We start from the raw sequence: 17,867 nt of genomic DNA, 5'->3' as shown, positions 1-17,867 counted from the left end.
TACAGAGGATGTCCTGAAATCTAGTGAATTTGACGCAAAGTGTATTAAAAGGTAAATATACATATCTCCACACGGCATGCAAGGTAACCAAATTGGGTCGTAAAAAGGAAAGGGTTCCCAACTTCCCACATGCTAGGGGTTCCTGACGAACGTAGTCTCACAGAATACCACCTACATAGGAAACCTTTACGACTTCACCTTTCCCATCCCTTTCCCATCCGCACCCGCCCTCCTCCTCTCCCAAACCATCAAATAACCTTCGCGCGTGAAAAGCGTCTCACTCTCCGTTCTCTTCACCCATAAGTCCTGGATTTCCAACCACTCAGGGCCTCTGTGCTGCTGCGCATGTGCACGCTCATTTTCCACACTCATAGCCTTATCGTACAACTGCACGAGCCAAGAGACCTTATCATTGCCTGCGCCGGCACCTGCTGTCATCGCTGTTGAGCCAGTCACGCCGGCTTTATTAGCGTTAGTGCTACTGGATGTATGGCCAGAGCTGGAGCTTTCGCTGTTACCGCCAACGCCGGGTGCAGTGACTGTTGCGTCAAGGATGACGTTTGCGACTAGATCGTACAGTATAGGTTCGCCGGCTGAGCACACGGATGGATTCGGTTCGACGTAAGGGGACATGTCGAGGGAACGTGGAGAAGGGAAAGTGACAATTGTTGGGTTGCGTTCAGAGACGAATTTGTTTTTGCTGAACCGTTTGATGTGGAAGAGGAGGTAGGGGGGTAGAGGGTGGAGGAGTCGGTGGCGAACACGGTGGGAGAGCTTTTCCGACGCGACAAGGCCGTTGTATTTGTTTAGAAGAGTTGTAAGTGGTATTTGTGGGATGATGGATTCGGCATTTGTGGATTGGAAAAGTGGTGTGGGAGGGAGGTCAAGCGTTAATATGAGGAAAGGTGTTGTTTGCGAGGTTGTCTCGCTAGATTCGGAGAAGACGAGGCGCGCGTTAGCTGCGTCAGAGCGGGCTGTTATAGCTTGGCTTTCGATACGGAGATGGCCTTGGAAGGCAGAGTGGATTACACTGGTTGGGGTTGGAGAGGGCTTTTTGGAGCCACCTAGGCTAAGGTGGAGGTTGTTTAGGAACCAGGAGAGAAAGTCGACAGGATCGGATTGTTGGGTGAGGGTGAAACGCTTCGATGAGCGTAGGGCAACCTCTTGAAGTAGCTCGTGTGGTGAAACGTGAGATTTGAATGCGCGCGGATTCCACAACTTGCGTACTAGGATGCCGAAGCGCAGAGGGAGTTGGGGAGTTCCGGGCATCGGGAACTGGTGAAGAAGGAAAAAATTCCTAATGGGACGGACGTGTGACAGGACTTGAACAATGACGTTTAGGTAGTCATTGGATTTGATATTATTCATTCCGACGAATCCTATAGCGTATCGGTTCTTGTCAGTTCTGCACCCAATATCACTGCGGAACAGAGTCAGATGTACCTGGTCTGTATCGTTTACCTGCCAAATCCCAAGCATCAATAACCGCCTTATCAAGCTTAGCAACTTCCTCCTTTTTATACTGAGGATCAACCACATATTTAATATCATCCAAGCTTCTGCTCTTAACCTCATACCCCTCCGGTAGCACATACACCTTCTTCGTCTCCATATTCACAAAGACATGATGTCCAACGTCGAGCGCATGGAAATAGGCATGCGACTTGGGCCCACGGCCCTGATAGTATTTCCCACACACAAGACAGGCGTAGACATTGATATTCGACAACGAAACTGAGCATTGCTTCTCGAAATCGAAATCAAGTACCGATCGCTGTATTGTATCTAAGTATAGGTCACTGTAACCCTCTGCGGGCGCGGTCTGGCGAGCAGGTGCGGAAATGGCCGACTCCTCTCCCGCTTCCTCTTCATCGGAATCGAGAGCTCCGTGAATAGAACCCTCCTCGATCTCTTCCTCCTCTTGATCTGCTGCTGCTAAGATGTCCTTTCCATTGCGTTCATCGTCTTCCCATCGCCGTTCGCCAAGCGGACTGCGACTGCGATGTTGATGTTGTAGTCGCTGCTCGTCCTCTGGGTCTTCCACCCGCGCGCGTTTTGAGGTTGGAGAGTTAATTGGTGATGCATCCTCCAATGATGTCTCAGCGGGTCTTTTGGCCATTGTGTACGTTGTCTGATAAGCCGGAAATTGATATTGTTTGGAGAAAAAGTTATCGAAGATGATGTCGGAATATTGTTTGCTGGGCGCTCTGGTGATGGATGCAAACAGAGCAAACATATCCAAACTATCAAACGAAATCAACATGGGACAACATGCCCGTTATAATTTTACGGATATGATACACACGAACAACTTAAAACTAATGGACCATGATGGTGGCCAAAAGCCATTCCAAAGCAGAAGTCATTAAAAGAATTGTTATGATACATCATCGCCATCCCAAGAAAAGTCAACAGACAGTCTATGCGCTCACAGCTTGTTTACTGTTATCAAACGGTACTTCTTCGATTCCATCTTTCCTCACTACTTTCACCAATACCTATAAAGAAAGTTAAGGTCAGCGTAAGCCCATCTGGCTTGCGCAGGACGCGACAAGGAGGGATAACAATAACATGGACATACTCCTTTGAAGTCAATTGGTAACCTCCGCTTTAATTCATCTGTGCACATCTCGAGAAGCATCAAGCCTTGTTCTAATGTGATATCTGGGTGGTGGTGCTTATCGAGGATCGATAGGCAGTAGTATCTAATGTACTGTTAGATAGTATCCTAGAGCAAGAATGCACCGTCTTCAATCGCTTCGCCATCAGCAGCAAGTTCGGAGATAGACGTACTGGGCATAGCCATGTGCAGCATACGGTACCGGAGCGAGCGCCGCCAGGTAATCGAGCCAGTAAAGACTGGGTTTTTCCGTGATGGGATCCACACCGCCCAGCAGGAGGTTTACAGTGTAGGGTCGTCTTGATCGTAGACTACGGGCAAGCTCCCCTCGTACGAAGCTTGCCACAGCGGATGGACTGAGTTCAGCTTCATTTCTCATGGAGTACAGTTGGACATTTGCTTGGATGTATTCGGCGAATTGGACTATATGTGGCAGACAATTAGATAAATAACCCCCTTCTCGTGAAGATGAGCAGAACTGATGTACCGGTGTCCCCAGCTTCTCCCGAAAATGCCATGATAGTATGTTTGCTCAGCTCCCTGGTCTTATCATCAGAAGCTTTAAGAATGGTGGCCCCTCTCATAGCAGCTTTAGAGGCCGCGATGAGAGTAAAGTCCTTGCCAGTAATTCCAAGTAGAACCTCCCTAGGTATAGGTTAGCCATGCAAATTAGCTGAGTCGATGTCCGTTGAGAGTGAACCCACATGATGCTGCGATAACCTCTGTCGTGTTCAGCAAATGAAGAAAACAAGTCCAAGGCCCACGGAATGGGCAAATGTCTACTATGCCGTTCTGTTCTATTGTCTGGGTATCTGGGTATCAGGGTATCTGATGTTCTGTGAACTTACGAGGTGAAGCTTAGACTGGAGACACGCGTGAGCTTGGGGCCTTGACCATACCAGATCAGGAAAGGTTGGGCCAGTACAGATGCAAACAGCGCAAACTGTGCTGTGGAAAAAAGTTTCCAAAAATTTATGTCGGTTAACTAGTTCGAATAGCGGTGTTTTAAGGTATCCGCAACAGCTCCTCATTCGATTTCCTAGCCCTGTAACTATTCGACAGGGCAGTATATAGGAGCCAGGCTTTTGCCATGTCCTCTTTCTTTACGCTGCCGGCATCCCAACGCAAGCGGAAGAGAGATGATGGTGTTGCTGCTCCTGCCTCAAAGAAGAGGGGAGCGTTAGCAAAAAGTGGCGGGAAGGGTACGCAAGATGCTGGCCGGCGAGACACGAGAAACCAGAGAGATGAGTCGATATCTGGAAGCGAGTCTGATGGTGATGACTTGCCCCAAAGTGAAATCTCAATTGAGGAGGAGGGTTCAGAGGAAGAGTCAGAAAACGAACCTGCCGCAGATCGGAGGTTGAGACTCGCGGAGAGATATCTGGAAAATATAAGAGAGGAGGTTGATGAGATTGGCTTTGACGCTGCTGAAATTGACCGGGACTTGATTGCGGAGAGACTAAAAGAGGATGTGGTATGTTTTAAAGTTATCAGTAGCAGAACAAACTATCTACTCAATATCTGCCAGTTGCTCATACTTTCAATTGGTGTAGGATGAATCGAAGGGCCGGATATATCGACAAATCAGCTCTCAGTTATCTCTTTCCACAGCGTCACATTCCTTTTTCCGTGCAGATACGCAAAGTACCACTGCGATTGCGGTACATTCACCTTTCGTCTATACAGTTTCCAAAGACAAGACCCTCATAAAATGGGAGCTAGCGACCCCATACCCTAACCCCCCAACAGAGCAAAACGCTCAGATAAAAAACGGAGAACCAACGAGAACCAAGCGGCCTCAACGGAAAAAACCAAAGAAGATCAAATCCGTTCGGGGGCTACAGCAAACCGACGAAGGGGGTGAGCCTCAGGGCCACATCGGAAATATCCTCACAGTGGCCGTGTCTCCCTCAGGCGACTTTGTAGCAACTGGAGGCACAGACCGACGCATAGTCATATGGGACTCGGCGACACTCACCCCTCTGAAAACCTTCAATCAACACCGCGACTCCGTGAGCGGGCTATCATTCACGCGACGAATCTCCTCATCTAGCTCCGGCGAACAACTTTTCTCCTCCTCCTTCGATCGCACCATAAAAACATGGTCGCTCAGCCCTGGCGCGCATGCCTACGTAGAAACCCTATTCGGTCACCAGGACCACGTCATTGCCGTTGACTCCATGGCGCTAGACCAGTGTGTCAGCGTTGGTGCCCGCGACCGCACCGCACGGTTATGGAAGGTTGTTGACGAAACACAACTCGTCTTCCGGGGTGGCAACTCAAAGGGCAGCTCGTATGTTGAGGGTTCAATTGATTGCGTGGCGGTATTGCCGCCTGCACATTTTGTCACCGGCTCAGACTCGGGAGCCATCTCGCTCTGGTCGATATATAAGAAGAAGCCACTCTACACGATCCATCAGGCCCACGGGGTCGACCCTGTACCACCCCTCGATGAACTATCGTCTGAGTTGGACCCTGTAGTTGCAAAGAACAATACGCGGAACATGTCGCCCAACCCCCGGTGGATAACCGCTCTCACAACTCTGCCGGGAACAGATATTGTCCTAAGTGGAAGCTGGGACGGATGGATCCGCGCCTGGAAAATTTCAGAGGATAAGAGAATGATCATTCCACTAGGACGAGTCGGCTGCCCAACTCAACCACCATCACAACCCACCGTCAATGGAACAGATCTAATCAGTAACGGTAATGACAACATGGACCTTGAAGTCCCTACATCCACATCTGATGAACACGGTCCTCATCCAAATCCATTCCTAAGGGGCATTGTTAACGGAATTGACGTATTCGAACGATCAGCTCCTGACAATGCCCCAGCCAATGCTTTCAAAATGAAATCGAAGAAGGGCAAATCTAACTCCTCATCCCAAAAAGACCTAATCCAGGGGCAGGAGCAGAAAGGTATCTGCATCGTTGCCGCCATGGGAAAAGAACATCGACTTGGTCGGTGGAAGTATCCTACCGACAATGGTGAGAATGGCAAATGTGGTAATGGAACTGGGCTGGGGGGAAGGAATGGGGCAGTGGTGTTCGAGGTGCCTTTTTTGCGGAGAAGGGAGGATGAGGGCGCCTGAAATAGAGGCAAAGGCGTCGGTTGTTGTTTGTCAGTTTGAATAGAGTATGTAAAGGGGTATTGAAGTAGGATCTTCGAACGAATGAAGGCTAGGCTTACCATCATGTTTTTAGTGATGTCCTTGTACATGTAGTTACAACCGCGTGGGCGTTATCTTTATTTTTCTTTTGTTTCTTTTCCGAAAAATGGTTTCTGCAATGTTGTTGCCAGTGCGTGTACGGTACAAATAGACGTTCGCGCATAAAATATCAAAAATACCCCTCGCTTCACTTATTGTCATATGCTGTTTTCTCTTGAGGTTTCCATTCCTATTTCTCTATTTCTATCTTTACTCCTATTCGTCATACAGACGGTTCTTCCTATGACTTGAGTTCAATGACTGTACCAAATCCCATTAAAATAATTGGATTGGGTCCATTGGAAATCCAGTTATATCCTCTCCAGTACAAGGAAAAAGGGGCAAAACAATCTCGGATAGCAAGATCAAATAGCTATCCTAACTATCATTAAAAACATATATCAATAAAATATACGGGACAACTTAATGAGTTGCCAAAAGGAAAAGAAGAAAAAAAAAGAAAAGAAAAAATTCCGATATCTATACCAATTCCTGGCTTTCTTGGACTCCTTGCTAAACCTGAATAGCACTTGTTGTACGTTTTGTAGGGCTGTAATAAGTATGCTCCGGAAACGCCCACTACATCCCAGACACCTCATTATTGTCTTTTGGTAACCTAGACCTTTTTGCATAAATCAAACGCTTTTTAGTGCTTCCAATTGAGAAGAAACGACGGCGCCAATACTTTGAAAAAAAAAAAAAAATAAAAAAAAGGGAAATGTAATAGAATAGGATAGGGGCATGGGGAAATGGGATGTTTAGGTAATTATATGTAGATATTAAAAAGACAGCAATCTGGTGTGAGGAAGGGAAATCAGTCGGAAAATTGGCGGGTTGTAAAATGATGTCACAAGAGAGGCATTCTATAGAAAACAACAATTATGTGTGCAAGAAAAAGTAAAGGCACCCTGGGATATTGAATTGCCTGGTGAGAGAAGGTCGTTGTGTTGAGGATTCATTTAACTCCTGGGAGGATTGACGAGGAGTTCATGGGAAGTAGTTGGCGCTTGTGGTCGACATATTACTGGCTTAAGAGGGGAGGATGTCGTAAAGTATAGTGCTGATGGACCAGAGAGGTTAGAACGGTCAAGGAATAAAGGAGTAGAACTTGTCCATGCCATCATTTGAATTGCAAAGAGTATATTGCAGTGAAATCATGACACGACAATACCAGCTCGAAAATATCGCAAGTATGGCGGCCTACCCAATGGGCTTTTCTCTGTAGAGGATAGAGCTCGCAGGTACATCGACCCAGCGAACGAGAGCAAAGAGTTTGGTTGAGTCACAGGTATCCCGCTTCCCCGTTACTTGGAGGGGCGCATATGATTAATTATATCCTTTACCCGGCTAGAGTATAAAGATATGCCAGGCAAGGGCAGTAAAATGGTTGCGAGTAGAGAGGCTCAGTTAGAAATCTCCGGGGCCCGGCCTTGGTGACGACCTCGGCGCTGGCTTGGTCGTATCCGGCCTGGCCGTGAGCCTCTCCTTCTGCTGCTTATGGGGGCGACAGGAACGTCGGAATCATCATCGAGAGGTTCTGGGCTATGCACGTTTGAGCCCGACGCGCGAACACGATCCAATGCATTTGAAAAGGAAAAACCTTCTTCACAACGCTCGTCATCATCGCTATCACTAACTGACGTCCTTGCGCTAGCGTTTGTTTCGCGGTATCGGAGACGAGTAGGATGATCGATAGAAGCGGACGATATCTCGCAGCGTCGCTGAACCGCCCTCGTTGGCGCTCGTACAGGATCATCGTCATCATCATCACCATCGTCACCATCATCTATCATCCCCTCTGTTTCCCCATCATCAACATCATCATTATTGCCATAATCATGATCTTCGTCATCGTCATCATCACCATCACCAAAAGTTGTTGTTTGCCGGATACGAGACCGAAGAGCTCTAGACCCTACATGCACTTCTAGGTCGCTCTCAGAGTCCGATACGATGGTAGTTGCGCCAACAACAGTTGAGTGATCTGTTTCTATGCCTTCGTCTATTGTGCCATCATCAATAAAGTCAGACATCTCCGAATCATGTAAATCTTCATCCTCGCTGTGATCGGTGCTCCTATGCATTACGGATGATCCGTCGCTTATCTGACGAAATCCGGGATGGTGATGGTGATGGTAGTACATGTGATATTGTAACTCAGGGTCAAGTTCGTTCCATGCTATACCATCCGTATCGACTGATGAAAATCCATCCTCGACATCATCGATTTCATCTGTCATTGAAATAGAGTCATCGTCATCGGAAATATCACTGTCCGAAAGCCCATCCACCATATACCCACAATGTAAACATCCCCCGTCTTCGAGCTCCCAGGCACAATGAGGACACCTAGTAACACCATCTGCGATATCGTTGATCGGCTCATTCAAGGGTAGAGGACATTTGAAGCAGCCTTGAAATAGGCCGCCATTTACTGGGTCGGTACTCGACTTGTCCGATTCCATTTTCTCGGTCTCCGCGCGTTTGTTCAAGAGATGTTCCTTTGTGGTTCCATCGTTTTCAAGCAGTTCCGCTCGGGTGATAAATGTGTGGACAATTTCACGGATCTAGTAAAGGGTACCGTTAGATAAGGAACTGGGAGGGAATGATAAACCGATTGGGCCCTACCAGATAGGCTGGAGCAGGTTGGGCTGAGACAGAAGCTCGACAGTCTGGACAAGTTTTTTTCCGTTGGTGGCTCACAAACCATTGTGTCAGACACTGCAGCGGGTTAGCTAGATATTCCATAGGATAGGCAGGAGATTTGCTCACACTGTAACAAAATGTATGGCCGCATGCTAGGGTGAATGGTTCGTAAAGCAGTTTGACACAAACTCCGCAGTATATCAGAGCTCTTATATCACCAACATGACCTTGCACGGTTCGAAGAAGCTTAAACAGGATTATATTGTTAGTCATGATAGTAAATGATCCTGTGAGTCTATTTCACTCACTCCTGATGTGTCAGTCGTGAGCGAGGAGCCAGGATTCGTAGATGCGGCACCGAGGCCAATGGTTGATGGGGCTGACATCACGCCTCTATTACGTTCCCGGTGCCCGTTTGGTAGACCAACACACGGGTATGGATTAGGTATTGAGCAGCAAGAGGATTATCTTTGGCGTTGGATTGGTAGGCACTCAAAGTTTTGCGTCCATGGGTTGACGGACAAGGTTCTGCGAGACAACAAAAGTTTGAGGGCGTAATACCTTTGTGCCCCTAGAAAGACAGTGGACATGTCAGAAGAAGATGCTAACCAGCGTTGAACCGTGCCAACAGCGGCCCGATTAAAATTATATTTCTCATGAGAATGTAGTGAGCCGGAGGACGTCACCGCGTCTTCGTGGGGTGATATGCACTGCCTTATATAAGCTCCACACGTGACTCCACCTCCTGCTTTGGGTTTCCAGCAAGAGGACCGCGTCCGTCCTCAACCTCTTCTTCATTCTTCTTCATTCTGCGTAGAATCGTGACTGGGATTTCTATCCCTGCCATTTATCGAATGCAGTCTCGAATTCCATACAATATGCGAGTCGTACCGACACCGTTACTTTATCGCTCTTTATATTATTGCCTGTAGATAGCCCTTCCACGGCTGTCTACGGTGGTAACGCTCTACCTAACCCTAGGGCAGTTTAATATTGGAAAGGCATTCACAGAAACAAATTTTCGACTTGCCTTGTTCTAGTCAACAATACGTCATATATTGTGGGGACAATCGAGAAAAGCGCAGCTTGCTGCAGCCTGAAAACTTGGACCAAATCCAGTCGTCCAAACCTGTCGCCAATTCCAAGGTTTGGATATTTTTACCCGATTTGAAATGCTTGCCATTATTGTTATTTGGGGGTTAAATACCGTGGGATTCCCCAGTTTCTACCCCCCCCAAACAAAAAAGACATCCCGTTGAACTGATATTCACGCCAGCAATCAGGGGGGCTGGTATCAACATCCGAAATAGACAGAACATACGTCTCCCACGAGAGAAGATATATTGGTTTGATTTCAGAAACTCCCTGTTGTCGTGGTTTTGTTTAAGCTCGTAGGCTTACATTTGATATAGTTTCGCCAAACCGTCTTCGCGCTATCTTTTCTGTTGTCGACTGGTGAGAACGTCCTTTCAGATAGCAATGAGGCTGGCTTGGTGGTGTCGATATTTTTTTTCTTTTTTTTTTTTTTTTTTTCGATATTGAAGCATATATAACGGAGAATTATTCGCAGATTCTTCAATTGCTGCAAGAAATATTGCCTACAACCTCCATATGAGATGTGGAATGAAATTGAATTACGACTGAAATATATACCATTCTTGAATCTATGCACTTTATTTTTGCTTTAATATTCTGCCATTTTATTCATTTTTATTATACTCTTATCGTCAGATATAATATTTTGTCCTTTATTCGTTCATGTTAATTGTGTTTATTTCCATGAATCCCTACGCGACTACAACCGTCTCGAATATTTCTGATGAATGATCCGACGTCCCCCTGACGCAACTTTTGTTCCAACACCGAAAAACAAAGATTCAATTTAGGATCCCAGGAATCACTATATAAATTATAATTAACATCTGGACCAATTTTGGAACTGGAAAACTCGAAGCAACAATTTTATCTAAATGCTCCCCAATGCGACACAATACTTTCTGGAATAGTGAACGAAAACAATATTCAGCTATCCCTAAATTTAATATGCACAACAAATGCCACTCATGGATATGATCTTCGACAAGTAATTACGCTCGTTTTCATGACCGAAATCATTGGATCTTCGTGTCAGGATCCTTGCCAATGCACCTTTCAACCTACAGGCCGTTAACGCCAGCTCGTTTCTTATGACGCTCTTTAAGCTCTTCAGAGATCAGATGGCTATCGTCTGTAAAGCCCTTCGTCACCAGTGCGTCTTCAACAATTTCTTTGTTCATGTGAGCTAAAAATTTCTCTTGCTCAGCCAGGAATTTCTTCATCCCTTTGGTGTCGAAGTTTCGTCTGGCTTTTTTCCGGTCGCGGATTTCTTTAAGCTGCATCCGTACCCGTTCCTCAAGCATCTCAAGCCTGTATTCGGAGAACTGGAAGTAGAGCTCTGACAAGTCGGATATGGCTCGAACCGTTGTCAAAACGGTGTCATCTGGCAAGGCTGGCGAGCGCGGGCGGAACGATGTTACCATCGTGATTCTCTCTGTCCCGCCCACAGCACGCAGTGCTTGATGTTCGATGTATCGTCCTTGAAGAACAACAGCACATCCCTATTCACTTACAATTAGTATCCGTGTGAACACGACGTCTTTGCTGCTGAGAAACAGGGAAGTGGGCATACCATTTCCGGGCCTCTGACTTTCACAATCGATCCGTCTCCCTTGCGCAATGCTGTTTCACCGCCCACCATGTTCGTGCAGTCGCTGAGCATGGTAACACAGACAAATGGATAGCTATCTGTATGCCAATCGACGATTGGTTCATCATCCTCAGCGGAATTGAGAGTTTGACCTTTATCGACCTGGGATGGAACAGAAATGTTGACATGGCCTATTTCCCAGTCCATTTCAGGGACAAGGTCAATGCCAGCAATATTCGAAATGATTTTCAGTACTTCCGGGCTCTTCCAGGCGTCATAAACGAATGGAGCACATCTTCGTTCATCGTGTTAATCTAGTGCAAGTTGGACATGCGAAAAGGGGTAGAACTTACTCAGCAGCATACCCGCGCAGTTGACACTGTGCCAGATTACTGGAGAAGCGATAGCGTTCCCAAACTTTGTCACTGAGGATCTCCTTTCGCATTTGGTAAATCGCATCACGAGAGAAGAGCGAGAATGGCTCGGAAACCCCGATCGGGGAGACACCAACGTCATCACTAAAGCCCAGCTCCTTCATGGAGTGAACCCTTGGCGGAGGTGTGTACTGAATATGTATTTGGGCATCAAACCGGACCGGTTCCTCAGCTTGGGAAGCCGTTGCTGTGTCATGGGTGGTTTGCAATGCGTCGCCTTCGTCATTGTAACTGGAAGAGGGTATGTGGTCTGGGACTATGGGGAAGGAAGTGTTTGGGGAGAGGATATCTGCTGTCGCCATCGTGCTGTTCTTTGTTGTGTGGTGAGTGTTTGCCCCTTGACACAGCTTCTATGTAATTTGTGACCAAGTCTGCTGGGGTACTACGGTAGTCCATCATGGTCATAACGGTGATGGATGACGATAGACAGCAGGAAGCGCAACTCGACATCTTTCAGGCACGAAAAGAGAAACTCTTAACGTTTCCCTTCATCGAACTTCTACGAAGGGTAGCAAAAACTCACTCTCTGTTTTGCTGCTATCACCACTTGGGAATATTGTGCAAGGGAGTAAATATCAGAGGGAAGAAGACAGAAGAGGAACTTTCAAAGCTTTGTGAAAATGGCTGTACGAAAAAATATTTTTTAAGGATTCAAGGTAATGAATGATACGTTGCTTGAACAAAAAATGCCTCAGAACTGACTTGAAACAGGGTTTTGGGGGGACGAAGGGGATATTTATAGTTGGGGGTGGCCAATGCACTTTCCAGCACAGAATCTACCTAGGAACGAAGGTCGGGCAATGACCGCCATTTCTTCATGCTTGCAACAGCGAAATCTGCAGAGATCTATTCTACGAGGGGTATACATTTCCACGCGGCGGGTTCTTGCACTATCAAGATCGGGGTTGACAGAATGATCTTGAGAATGTGTGACCCAGCGAAAAAAGCGCGAAGTTCCGGTCCTGAGCAAGGTTGTCAGCATATCAAACAAACCACATCAATAGCTCATGACATGATGTAGCAAGTGGATCTCTCCGCCACCTCCTGCGTCTCGAGCCTGAGATGGAAATTGTTGCTTTGTTTGGTTTGGCACGGAGTTATGAATCACAGTTGACACTGTCTGGGCAGCAACGAGCTGGGTCGCTGGAAGGGTCCAGACCGCGGTCTCTAGGCGGGTTTGCTATTGCCAGGATGGTCTAAGTCACGCATTTACACTTAAAACCACGCTCAGCATACCCTTCCATGTCCGGAGGATTATACCAGCTGATGATGACCTCTACAATCGGCGTGCGGTGAGCGATTGATTACTCGACACATGGTCACTTATGATCACCCAGCACTCATCCGCCAAACGTTTTAGATCATAAACGGGATGGATCTAATATTCGTTATTGCAAAGAGGAAATGATTCAAGGTTGCAAGATGAGACGGCTATTTCGGTTCGTCAAGAAATTATGCTTTTTGGGTTGTCTGGATATGATGAGCAAAGTTGGCAGGAATTACGAAAGCAGTGACGGCAAACATGGTCTATATGCCGATGTGCTACTTTATCACGTAGATCATGAAAGTTGATGGCGGAAAATGGAGAAAGCGAATGTTTCGGCAGGGAGAGGGCGAATGATATAATCATGTAAAATCCAAAAAAAAAAAAAAAAAAATCAAATAAACAGCGGAGAGGGGTAGTTTTCTACTGCGGAACGCAGAAAGCATAATGGTCCCGACTCATGGAGGCACTTTCGTCTGTTCCATGTTGTTATTTGCTTTTTTTACTTTTCCCCACCACGTAAACTAACGCTTCCCAATCGAAACCGGGACCAACGAGAGCTTGATGGAAATTTTGACTCGATTGGGGGATTGGGGCGGTTATGGCTTGGGCCGTGAACTCTCTCCATCCCATATTTGCCTGGAACTTGGCTGCTCTGGCGGGCCACCGGGGCGAGACATCATTCCCACTAGTTACAACCTCACGATAACTGAAACTTTAAGCTATCAATCAGTCAGTAGGTTGAAACGGCGAGCCCAAGAACCAGTGTGCCATTTTGGATAATAATAAAACGAAAATAAATCTCAACTCAATTATGGTAACTTATATGTATCCAGCCATCTAATAGATCATACTCTTCCGGATTTCGAGATGTATTGGAACATAACAAAGCGTCCTTGCACAGGCTACCTAGAATTTATAAAATGATTAGTTACCAGTGGACAAGTCCCCTAAAAGAGCGGCTTGAGGCCTAAAGCTTAGCTGTCAAGTTAGGCATCAGGAGCCCCCCCAACGAGTCCCACTCCTCTCTTTATTGAGAATACTATATTGTCATTAATAGGGCTACTTTTTTTAATGAAATTTAACAGCGATTATGGAGCTACATGGTTGGCTTTAAAAAATTCGCGTTTATATATAAAAAAGTCTAAATCTTAAGCAAGTTATTTGAATGTTAGCATTGCTTGTCTCATAGAGGGCTAAAAAATACAGCTAGTAATTCAAATATATCTGTAATAGCGGTCAAATTTTCTAGGAGGTTATATATTAGTTAGTTACAAATTAATTAACTTTAATTAACTATAATTAAAATTGGTTGATAAACTGGAGGTTTACCCCTTTCTCTGGGGAAAAGGTTGAAGAACCGACCTGAAACTAAGGGGTAACTTAAGATAACTAACTGCTTTGCGTATGAGCAGTCAATCGTTCTTCAACTGCGTCAAGAAATACTAGCAAGCCCGAGGATATCAGGCTTCTCAAGATAACATCATGGTTATCAAAATTTTCAAGTTCCTCTGGTCTACAATCCACAATATTTGTATTGTGCACGGCATGGTGATAGAAGTCTACATATACTCACCATGTAGCAGTGGTTGATTCCTTCCCTCAAGCTCGCCGTAATGGCGGATACGCATGGAGGTTACTCCTACCTGTGGAGGTCGCAGGAAACCTAGCTGAAGAATAATTGTTCTGCCTTGTGTCTTCCGAAGGTGTTGGAGCAAGTCTGTGCTTCTTGCTCTGTGTTGCGGGGCAAAGGATCAGTGACGGATTGTCATTCCCCATGCCGATGGGAGTTCAAATGTCATCTTAAGGCCTTGCCTTAAAATACTGCAGCGTGTCCAGATTCCTCCCTAAGGCCGCAGGGGCTTTTGAGGTTAACCTCATGTTAACTAACGGAACTCCTGGGCAGGTGCTTCCCTACACTATTATGTTCTTCATGCAGGGAATCCTGCCATTATAGCTGAGTATACAGACTCTTCGCTATCGCTGAACTTGCCTACATTTTCTATGGAATTCCACCGAAAGTGCCATTTCGCTTGCATCCCGAATCTCGATTGTTCTGGTAGGATTGGATGGTCAAACAAATATCAACTTATTCCCCTTCAAAGTCGACGCTGTTTGCCTCTCATCGGGAAAACAAGCACAATCTATGGAACCCGCGTCTTTTGATGCCTTCTTGATAATAGTTAAGCCATTCACTCAACTCTTGGTTCATCTCGCCCTCAGCTGGCCTTTTGTTTATGGACTCAGGCCTGCTCCCCTTTCTTACCTACATTTTATGCCGCTTTTATATTTCAAACATCACCTTCAAAGCCCATAGCGGCTGAAGAAACTCCATAACTATCCAACCTCGCACTGTTATTGGCCGTCTTACCATCTTATGCTTCCTACAACAAACCCCCTTCCTCCGAAATAAAGATGTTGCATGGCAGTGAAATGGACAATCCCATACCGACATCCATCTTCAAAGAACAAGAGCTAGACGATAGTCATCATGGCACAGCTTACAAGGTCGAATTCATCGTCGAGCCACCAGAGGAGATTCGTGAAAATGATCTCTTCCAACGTCCCATGATTGTCAGGGTGCGGAACTTGGAGGATGGAATGTCGTGGTGCCCGGTGGAGGCCCAGATCCATGTCAAAGTATTCCATGCGACAGGTTCTGACCGCTTCGAGGTATGCAGAAGGGCTGGGAGACATGACAAGGGAGGCGTGTACACGCCCGGGCGCTCGATCAATGGCCTGACCTCCCATTTTATGACGGTACCTCTAGCTACCCAAGACGAGACCTTTGAAGTTCCCTTTGGCCGTTTTCACAAGGAGGGTCGGTACGTCATCTATGTCATTTTGGCGCTGGCTCCCACGGATACATCGCCAAGGACGACGCGAGAGGCATGGGCCAAGTCTAAAACCCCGATTACGGTGAAGAGATGAGGCAGGTATCAACATTTAGGTAGCGAGGTGTGCTTCTCTGGCTCATAAGCTTGCCAAATGCGTATTTCTGCAAGGGGAATCAATAACTAATTAGTTAACTAGAGGGTTGAAACATTATGTAATAAAAATGAGTCGTCGCTTGGGGTGTGGAAGGAAGAGTGTGCTGTCTGAAAGCGTTTACTGATGAGAGGGAATCGGGGTACAGTGACGTAGAGGACGTGATTTCTTTTAGGATTTCTTTCATGCTTGTTTTTGATAGTTAGTGCCCTAGCTGCTGGTCTTTCGTTTGGCTGATTGCTTGTCTGGGATTTGAGCAACCGTCATTTTCCTGTTCGTTCCCAGTTTGAATGCATAACAAGTCTTCCTCCAGAAGCAATAGCAATCTCCATCTATCTCCCTTTCCCTTCCCTTTTTTTTTTTTTTAATATATATATATATATATATTTGGCACGTTGAAGAAATGTGCTGGAACACACCCAGTTGTAATAATTTATTACCTTGTTAGCCGTTAGCCGCTTCCTAGCCGAAGGCCAGCCAATTAAACGCGGACCTAGTCCTAGTGTATAATAGTAGCCGCCAGGGCGCGGCAAAGCGGCTGCCATCGAAGTTTCACGATCCGAACTTGACCCTCGTTTGTATTCCGTATGGTCCTCGCTTCCATCCAAGACAGCCAGAGACTGGGCAATTCCTGCACAAGATGAGCGCGAACAAAGTGAGCGAGGAATCCCTGAGTTCCTGGGACAAAGCTAAGCCAGCATTCACGCAGTAAGCCCCCTCCCTCCCTGCTGCTTCAGGTGTGTTCAGGTGCTGGAATGGGCGGGATTCAAACAACACTACGAGTCACGCCATTTGCATTGGCTACGTCTCAATGTTACGAGCATCTTTTTCTTTCTTCTTTTGAGGGATTGTCGGAGACTAATTGCCAGCCACTAACCCGGCCTTTTTTTTTTTTTTTCATGTTTGGGTATTATAGCAAACCGGCAAGCGGATTCTACGACCCGTGTCAGGACTTTGCGGATCGAAGCATCAAATGCATGCGGCGCAATGGGAACGATAAGACGATGTGCAGTGATTATTTCCAGTGAGCAAAATTTCCCCATGAACTTGGTCATCATATATTATGCCCCCAAGAAGCTGCTATGGTAACCACGAGAGCAAGAAATCGATTTTGCGATTGAGTATCTTTTTTTCTCTTTCCATCATTGATGTTGCTGGATGGCGCGCTTACTGGTATAATTTCGGTATACTAGGGCATATCGTGATTGCAAAAAGGAATGGGTATGTCAACTTTTACACGTCTCGCGTCTTATTCGAGGTTGGGGACTAGCAGCTTTCGCAATCCCTAGCTGTCGGCTGGAGATACATTGGGAACAGTGACATTGTTTCTGGTCCCTCCTGCGGATCATCCGTGACTGTTTAGACATTCAGGTCCAGTTGTCTTAACTTTTTGGGTTGTTGAACTAATATACATGGTAATGTTACAGATGACCCAGCGGAAAAAGAGCACCTAGAACCTCTCCACATTCCCACGACCTGTGCTCCAATATAGCGAGGAGAGGAAACCGGTTTTAGAAAATAAAATGGAAGAAAGAATGAAGCGACACTCCGGGGAAAGGTGGGGGATGTCAAGAAAAAGCTGTCGAGATACTGGACTCCTCGCGGAACGAAAATTGCAATGAATCACGATACACACTTAGAATTACGCCCACAGCATAAATAATGAGCATGGCGTGAAAGTGAAACAAATATTTCACTTTTAATGGAAAAAAGATAATATCACCATATAGACAAATTTTTGGACGATGGACTCTAGGGTTGAAGATGTGGGCAATTGCACATGCAAGACGAGTCCTAGCAAGCTCGGGTTCATCAAAGTAGCAGACTTGGATGTACAGCTCTTTCATAGAAGAACTCGTTTTGTTGTTTTTGGAGCTCTAGCTGGGATAAATTGGGGTCATACGAATAAGCAATCCATCCTTCCTTCGACGTGTTGCGAAGTTCCTCGCACCCCGTCCTAAGACCTAATTTAAATATACCCTCCTGTTCGACCCGTCAGTCCTAAGTGTCATCTTTC

At 46.3% G+C, this 17,867-nt stretch overlaps 5 protein-coding genes across 5 annotated transcripts; 2 read left to right on the top strand and 3 right to left on the bottom strand.

The window, feature by feature from the left end:
• Positions 1 to 186: 186 nt before the first annotated feature.
• HCAG_04199 (conserved hypothetical protein) lies at positions 187 to 2,119 on the bottom strand (the record flags this gene model as incomplete). Its single annotated transcript, XM_001540309.1, has 2 exons — positions 187 to 1,379; positions 1,462 to 2,119. The coding sequence occupies 2 exons, from the start codon at positions 2,117 to 2,119 to the stop codon at positions 187 to 189; spliced, it is 1,851 nt and encodes a 616-aa protein (XP_001540359.1).
• A 301-nt stretch (positions 2,120 to 2,420) lies between these two features.
• On the bottom strand, positions 2,421 to 3,326 carry HCAG_04198 (proteasome component Pre1; the record flags this gene model as incomplete). The annotated part of the gene is made up of 5 exons (XM_001540308.1): positions 2,421 to 2,498; positions 2,582 to 2,705; positions 2,794 to 3,043; positions 3,108 to 3,265; positions 3,325 to 3,326. Coding segments are annotated over 5 exons (612 nt in total).
• A 384-nt stretch (positions 3,327 to 3,710) lies between these two features.
• On the top strand, positions 3,711 to 5,715 carry HCAG_04197 (rRNA processing protein RRP9; the record flags this gene model as incomplete). The annotated part of the gene is made up of 2 exons (XM_001540307.1): positions 3,711 to 4,094; positions 4,174 to 5,715. 2 exons carry the CDS (start codon positions 3,711 to 3,713, stop codon positions 5,713 to 5,715), a joined length of 1,926 nt encoding a protein of 641 aa, XP_001540357.1.
• A 1,520-nt stretch (positions 5,716 to 7,235) lies between these two features.
• HCAG_04196 (predicted protein) lies at positions 7,236 to 11,900 on the bottom strand (the record flags this gene model as incomplete). The annotated part of the gene is made up of 9 exons (XM_001540306.1): positions 7,236 to 8,399; positions 8,668 to 8,724; positions 8,879 to 9,049; positions 9,370 to 9,429; positions 9,880 to 9,930; positions 10,270 to 10,378; positions 10,639 to 11,075; positions 11,147 to 11,459; positions 11,518 to 11,900. The coding sequence occupies 9 exons, from the start codon at positions 11,898 to 11,900 to the stop codon at positions 7,236 to 7,238; spliced, it is 2,745 nt and encodes a 914-aa protein (XP_001540356.1).
• A 3,377-nt stretch (positions 11,901 to 15,277) lies between these two features.
• Positions 15,278 to 17,304, top strand: HCAG_04195 (predicted protein; the record flags this gene model as incomplete). The annotated part of the gene is made up of 6 exons (XM_001540305.1): positions 15,278 to 15,687; positions 15,799 to 15,820; positions 16,317 to 16,558; positions 16,767 to 16,874; positions 17,044 to 17,071; positions 17,278 to 17,304. 6 exons carry the CDS (start codon positions 15,278 to 15,280, stop codon positions 17,302 to 17,304), a joined length of 837 nt encoding a protein of 278 aa, XP_001540355.1.
• Positions 17,305 to 17,867: the final 563 nt, after the last annotated feature.

Source organism: Histoplasma capsulatum, genomic scaffold (assembly GCF_000149585.1).
Source record: "Histoplasma capsulatum NAm1 scaffold_4 genomic scaffold, whole genome shotgun sequence".
In the NCBI taxonomy this organism is placed as follows: domain Eukaryota; kingdom Fungi; phylum Ascomycota; class Eurotiomycetes; order Onygenales; family Ajellomycetaceae; genus Histoplasma; species Histoplasma mississippiense.
The sequence above is the reverse complement of the archived record's forward strand: the minus strand, read 5'-3'. Positions and strand labels throughout refer to the sequence as shown.